General features: G+C 31.2%; 1 protein-coding gene across 3 annotated transcripts in view; it reads right to left on the bottom strand.

Moving 5' to 3' along the window:
* LOC106467519 (cellular tumor antigen p53-like) overlaps positions 1–7710 on the bottom strand; it is a 77295-nt gene that overhangs the window by 38423 nt on the left and 31162 nt on the right. For 2 of the 3 annotated variants that reach the window (XM_013927882.2, XM_013927881.2), the window contains exons 1-3: positions 7039–7231; positions 6527–6658; positions 4854–4977 (exon numbers count right to left, since the gene is read on the bottom strand). In XM_013927882.2, the coding sequence (XP_013783336.1) occupies positions 4854–4977; positions 6527–6658; positions 7039–7052 (270 nt within the window). In that variant the 5' untranslated portion in view covers positions 7053–7231. Of the gene's footprint in view, positions 1–4853; positions 4978–6526; positions 6659–7038; positions 7232–7710 lie in introns of those variants that run through there. The other variant, XM_022395720.1, reaches the window with a different exon arrangement.

Genomic DNA, 7710 nt, shown 5'->3' with positions numbered 1-7710 from the left:
TACATAGTATAATATATAAAAAAAAAAAAACAATATATAATATATATATATATATATATATATATATATATATATATATATATATATACAACTATTACTACAAAAAACATAATATAATGTATTCAGGCCCCGATTTTCGAAAAATGCACAAGAGCTGTAAACAGCCCCCCATTAAACAGTAAATGAGGATTGTTAGTGAGCTGATGCCATAATCTCTATTCTTTGTTTACAAAATTGGACAATAAAATTTAATCTGTATTGACTGAACTGTATTGTTTTTATATAAAGTAAATCTGTGGTTGTATTTCAAGGGTGAAGTAAGGGTAAGAGGTAAATATAAGGCCTAGTATAATAATTTGATGAATAAACAAAGTAACAATCAATACATTTTTTATATGCAGCAAAATTGGAAAAATTATAATGCTATAATCTGCTTAACATCTTGACTATAATCATATTATAATTACTCTTTTATGAGTTACATACAAAAATAAAATGTTAATTAATTTTTTTTACTAAGAAATAAAACACCAATTTCACTTTGTTCAAAAAATTAAGTCACAAAGTTCCATAAATACATCTCATAAAAAATCAAGTTAATTTGAAGTAAATCTACTTCACATAGTAATTTGTATGTACCAAGATCCATTGTTATGTTTAAATGTTAGCTAGTGGAGCATGTTCAGTCATTATCCTCACACACACTGTGTGCAGGAGAATCGGCAGTGTCAACATTAAATGATTCCTGTGCAATCAGTTCTTGAAAAAGAATCTCATCTGTGTCAACCACATCACTTGATCTACAAGACATGATACAGTCAGAATCAATAAATTTACATGTATGACTTCCATTTATTGGCTGTACATTCTAGACATGATAGAAAGATTTGTATAACTTGTTTTCCTCCTTTTTTTGCCATTAAGGTCTCCAAGGCTGTTTCTAATATTTGTTAATTTTCCTCACGTGTCCATATAAATTAATTTATTTTACTCAATAGAAGGTTCTAAATTGTTGCATGTTTTAAACTAAGGCAATAAGCAAGATGGTAAGGTGACTAAACTCCACCTGAATGACACTATTACTGGGCTCTATGCAGAGCACTCTTTCTACCAATATACAAACATTCTTAATTCCTTCCTTCAGCATAGAAACATATGCTTCTAGAGATTCTTAGTTTTGACTCCATTCATGTGGTACTTAACTATTCTCTTGAATTCTTTCCATTCTAAGCTAATCTTAGTTTTATCAGGACCATTCATTTCTTGTCTCATAAAAATGCTCTGCAGGTAAATTGAAACACTCAATTTCCTTGGTGATATCACCTAGTTTGCTGGATCTATCCAAAACATACTTTGATAAAGTTCATTCTTAAATGAAAAGAACCTTGATTCAAGACATGCCAGTACATTTGTAATAACTGTAATTACCAATTTGTTTAGTTTTCTCAGCACATTCCACATTGTTCATATTAGACTGTAGCTGACACTGACAGTAGTGTATTCTCTGTTTTATTTTTTTTGGTGCCCTGCTTTAAGCAAAGTACTCTTAAGATGCCAGGAACCTGATTTTATTTCCAGTTCAAGTTTGAAAATTTTCAAAAGATTTTCAATGTGTATCTGAAGTTTCTTCTTTGAGTTCCTAAGACATCCTTTACTTTTTCTACCATAGGTAGCATCTGATAGCATAAAATGTTTTCTTTTTCAAACTGCATAGGCAGAATATGACACACAAACACATCTTTGTACAAACAACATTTTAACACAAAAGTCATCTTTTTAAAGAGTCCATGATATTTAGCTGATACTACTATCTCCTTGCAACTGGCATCCTCTATTGCTCAAGCAAGAATTACCCATTACTCAGTAAATGATTTACATCACACCTCATGCATGCAACAAACTGTGCACCATGCACTTTGGGAAAATTAAGATGCTGCCCACCAAATGCACTGGCAGTTGTCTGAAGTGCCTTTTGAGCTTTCCAGATCATTTGAATAAGTAATATATAGTTGTCATGAAGTCTTTCACATCAGCAAGTTATTTACATACTATCCTTCAAGGCCAATTCAACTCTATGGGAAATGCAGTGAATGCCTAGAAGCCAAAGGAAATTGTCATTTTTCAGTTTTGTTAACAATCCATTGTAAACTCCAGTATTAACAGAGGCTTCATCAGTTGTAGTTAAAACTAGCAGGTAAGTCTATTTCTCTGCTGGAATTGAAACATCTCCATCACCTTTGAATACATCAATGCTTCTCTTTAGATTACTTGCATTTGCATCACAAAAATATCAATATCCTGTAAAGCAACATAGAAACATAAGAACTAAACTTAGTATTCCAAAAATTGTTTAATTTCAAGGTCTAAGTTCAAGGGAGGTCTAGTTCAATCTATAGTTTGATCAACGTGTGTTACTGGGTTATACTCTTTTGGAGAATTCCACTCCTCATCAGTAACCTTGAACACAAATTAAGCAAAGAGAGATAAGCTGGACCTATATCATTGTGAAAAGTATCAAACACAGAAACATATACCTTGCTTGATATCTCTAATGTAAATCAGTTATTTTTCAGAGACAGTTTTTCCTGCCTGACTTTCCATCACTAAGTGCTACAAAAAACTATTGCTGGACAAAAAACCACTGCTACTTTCTTACAGATAGGTTCTGCAATAACATAACATTAATAAATTCTTTTGCTCTAATGGTATTATCGAAATTTGAAATCAGTTGTACTCAATTTTGTTTTCACACTTTGTAACTAGAATTTTGAATGTTAACAGAAATTGTTGCCCCACAGCAAGCAGGTAATCTGTTTTAAGAAGATTTTTGTATACCTCCTTAGCTTTTACATGCACAGCTACATTTAACCGAGGTTAGAGAGGGATGCTGGAACCTGAAGGACCATCACTAGCAGTACCATAGATACCAGGGATAGTCTTCTAATAATCTTAAAGCCTTAAAAGCATAAATGTACAAACAAATTTTGCATAACATATATTATGATAAAACAATTCAAAAAGCAGCAAAGCTTGAATTAATAAAATAAATGGACAGTAGAATCTAGGTAAAAGAAAGTTCTAGTGATGTTAACACAGGAATTTCCCAATAAAAATGTATGTTTAAGGCCTTTCAGTTTATAACAAATAAACAATCAGTGAAGAGACAATACTGTACTTAAATAAACATATTTAATTATGTTTAAGTTGGTACTTAAATAACAAAGATACAAAATAAGTTTTTTAATTACCTTAGTATATGCTCACATAACACAAACTTAAAAAAACCAAATCTAAATTTCACAAGTAACTTGAAAATCATTGGAAGGGCATATCATAAAGTTAAGCCTTGGTCAATAACATACATGCATACAAAGTCAATGGCAATTGTAATGTAAAATAAGCCTAATTAAATAGCTGAATATGTAACACACTAACAACTTGTTTTTCCTCCACTTTGTGTAGATGCTTGCAATTTGGATACAAGTATGGTCCTATACAGGCAATACTTAGGTTTACCTTTGAATCAAAAGTGAATATTATGGTATACTAACTGAAAAATGTAGGTAGTTGATCACACAGGCTGTATGTGTAATGACACACAACAGAGGGATATAGTTATAAATTTGGATAATGAGTATAAAAACAAGATAAGATATATACATACCTAAAGCAGTTTGGTTTGTTTTCAATTCAAATGGCAAGTGACAGTGTACTTCATTACAAATTCAGTGCCACATATATATACTCGTCAACCTCTTGCTAACTGTGCCCTTTCACTTCTCTTTTGGATCTCCTTGATGTATTTAGCACTAAATGTTTGATAAAATGTCTGTTCTCAAGTTGTTCTTTGAAGAGGAAAATCCAATTTGTCCACCAAGATAACATTTGTCAAATGTTGACAACAAAAAAGTTTTGCTGGCTAAAGTGGGCTGTGTTTACAAATGAAAGTGAAACCAGAACTGGTGATGATTTCTGATCAATATAATAGCTCCTGCAGCTTTGTATAATGCAGAAAATCAAAGTAGTTCATCAAATGTAATTTAGATCATGATTAAATTTATTAAAGCTCTTCTTGCTATTCTTTAACACATTGACTTAATTTATGTGTTAAAGTATTGGATGTCTATATTATACAACAATATAATTAGAAAATATCATATTAGTGTGTGTGTGTGTAATATTGCTAGTCTAGTCCAATTAAAATGAAAGTACCAAAGTCATATCAGCCTGTGTCAAAAAATAACAGCTGGTTGCATGAAGAGTGTGTCCTGACAGACTTAACAGGAACTCTAGTAAACTCTCACAAAACCCATTTTACAGATGCTTACAAGTATCAGTGTAACGGCACCTGTCAACCATGACAACCTGTGTATCATAGGCCGTATGCACAGTAGAACATTACCACATAGCACCATCTAATTACTTAGAGAACTAATATTCAAATGTTCCCATTATAATAATATAACAGAACCATACAAGAAGAAAGCACTCATAGCTGATCATAAAACACAAAGTGTTATACAAATCTATAGCATTTAATTCAACAGTATCCCCTAGTATTTACATCAGTCACTGAAAGTAGTTAAAAACCTATTTTTATTATCACAAGGTAATTTACACATAATTAACATCTTTGAATCCTATATGATCTCCAAACAGGTTTATTCCCAGATAAAACAACTCACAAGGAAGGTTTTTCAATATGTGGTTAATAAAATAAATAAGGGGAGGGCAAACTTCTACAGTGTGAATGTCTTCTTGTTCTTCATACATTAACAAAAGAAAAAAAAGATGTGTGTTGAATAAAAAGACCCTGATGATGATAACCACAAGTTTTCAAAACCAAAACTTACCACATTTTCTACCTGCTGAGCATAAATGTGCTGATCTATAACAAACTTATCACATTCAACAAATTCCTCATCCTCAGGACCTCCACGTCCCATGGTAGTTTGATCTACTACTGTTGTGAAGGACCTAAAACATATATTTGAAACATCCAAAAAATTTCTCATTCATAAATGGAAAATGACTAGGAACAAAAACAATGTACTACCCAGAACCACATAGTATATATATTACATACATGTATTTTGGGAATGTTTCTAATATTTTGCATATCTTAAATATTCAAAAAATATGAAATATTATGAGAATACTATTTCATTCTCACACTTTGTAAGGTTTTTAAAGTTGCAAAAATGTTTGTAATAACCAGTTTCATAATGTAAAGATTTTCATACTGTAAGATCTTAACAAAATAAGTAACTGAACAGAATTCTTTGAAATCCAGGGTATGGAAATCCTAAATAAAAACCATCAAAACTCACCTTTCCTTTGTATAACTATACAGCAATGTAATCCAGAGTTTGACTGGAAGATTTATGATTTTAAATACAATGTATTGTCAATGTTACTGAAATAGAACAGTTTCAGAGAAATACACTTCTGATATTTAATTTTGGTCAAAAGCAAACCAGGCTCCAGATTACTGAAGAGGTATAAATTTCCCCAAACCAGTCCAACTTAGTGACATATAATAGCATCAAATTTACTGACAGTAGTACTGTTATCTATTCTTCAAACATAAGTTATTTATGGTGAGTAAAGAACATTTTCAATATCGTATTTCATAGTATTCACAAACCTAACACAAATTATGTGAATTGAAAAAATGTATTAACATATACTTATAAATGCCAAAGGATTAGGTTTCTTACTCTGTATATAAATGTAGTGAAATTTATTAATAACTAACTACAAACCTATGCAAAGTTTATAATGATGCATTAGAAGCAACTAAATAACTAAGTGAAAACAGAGACCATGTAAGTTTCTATCATGTAATTCTACTAAATGGGTAGATGCATTTAGCCAAACACATTTCCAGTTTTTACTTCTTCAGAGAGAGGGGTTGGCAGAACTCTTGAACTGTGCTAACTGGCTTATATACTTTTGAAATCAATTATTGGCATAAGTGCCAATTTTATGTGGTTTATGTGTTGAAATTTTAGAAGAACCATCTAATGAACATTAACTTAATATATTTCAAAAATAATTCTCTGATAACTAACCATACCAACTTGCACTTTCCCCAAAGAGTATAAATGATGCACTGAAAAATGGTTAAACAAAGGTGGAAAAAAATATTTGTAGTTTCAATCGAGCATATTTATACTTAAGTATATGATCTCTCATGTACTTCTTGTACAAACAAATAATACAGACTGATTCAGACCAATAAGTTAACCAAATTCATACAATTGTCCACATTTTCCTCATAAAAATTTGTTTTCAATTTCATGGTTGTTTAGTCAAACCAAAATCTTATGTATTAATATTTTTACTTTAACTCTTGGAACTTGATGACATTGCTTAAAACTATAAAAATTACTTTTTCAGCATAAGAACAAGGGTTAGTTCACAGAAAAATATTGCATTAAAAAAGAAAGAAAAATTTCATCTTATTTTTCACTAAGTAAAAATAACACAATTGTAACATTATTATCTATAAAACAGCAGTTACCCATTTGGGGACAGTTTCTCCAGTTCTTCCCACATTTGTTTCATTGTCTCTTGGGACAATTGAAGGTCTAGGTCTGAAAAGCTTGTAGTCATTGTAGCAGGATCTTGTTCTTCTTCCATTTCATGTGATGTTCTGAAAAATATAAATTTAGAGCGTTAACAGTAGTGTGGACCACAGATATATACTATTAATTTTTTAATTTGACTATCTTTCCTAAATCACACTTTCTGTAAATCTTGCAGAGCTGGGCAATAAATGGAACTATACATTTTCTAAAAAGTTTTACTTTGTGTTGCAAAAATTAATTTGAATAACTTAGAATCGTTCCAAACATCCCAATAGATGGTAAATTTAATGAAAGTATATTTTTCTTTAAACTGTCATCAGGAAACGTCTTAACTTAAGACAAGTTAAGATTGGTTTCTTAACAAAGAACGCGAAAACTAGTGCTGCAGTAATAGAACTAAAAGTTCGTGAGATCTTACAAGTTACAAACGATAAAAATGACTCACCCTGTATTAATCATGAGTGCTTATATTCGTCGAATTACTAAATTTTTCAATAAAACCTTACTTGTAAAACTACCAACACAATAGTGACTAACTAAGTGAGGTTAAACCTCGTATTCGAACGATATATCACTCGTTCTAATTTGTGATACACTAAATGGCGTCCTTTTACTTCAGTCCATGCTGCTTTACTAAGCCTCCGAGGTGATTTCTGCGCATGCGCAAATCAACGATGAAGAGACCTGTCACACCACGTGGGTACTATCAACACAGTGAAACACTTGTTTATAAATGGCACAGGTAGGCGCTTGGAATGTAGTGGATAACTTTAAAAAAAACTTGTCTTTGGGAATAAAGATCAACAATGTGCACTATCATTATTTTTAAGGCCACTGTAGAAATAACTTACCGTGATACCAGTCAAAAACTAAAAACTGAATCGTATCTGGCGCATCAGTAACAACCAAGATGTGTTAATACTTTGAAAGGCAAGACTTTTTTAGCCGATTTTATAGTTGAAAAGTGATCCAAAAATCAAATTCTGATATAAAGTGTTTCTTTTATTTTTCTAGTTAACATCGTATGGTTCAAATTTTTTACACGATGAATCCAGATCATGTTTCGTAGGCTCTTAGATTTTTAATCAAAAGCCTTTAATATCACTCATACAATAAT

Source organism: Limulus polyphemus, unplaced genomic scaffold, assembly GCF_000517525.1.
Source record: "Limulus polyphemus unplaced genomic scaffold, Limulus_polyphemus-2.1.2 Scaffold2643, whole genome shotgun sequence".
In the NCBI taxonomy this organism is placed as follows: Eukaryota; Metazoa; Arthropoda; class Merostomata; order Xiphosura; family Limulidae; genus Limulus; species Limulus polyphemus.
This window is presented reverse-complemented; position numbering and strand designations above follow the sequence as displayed.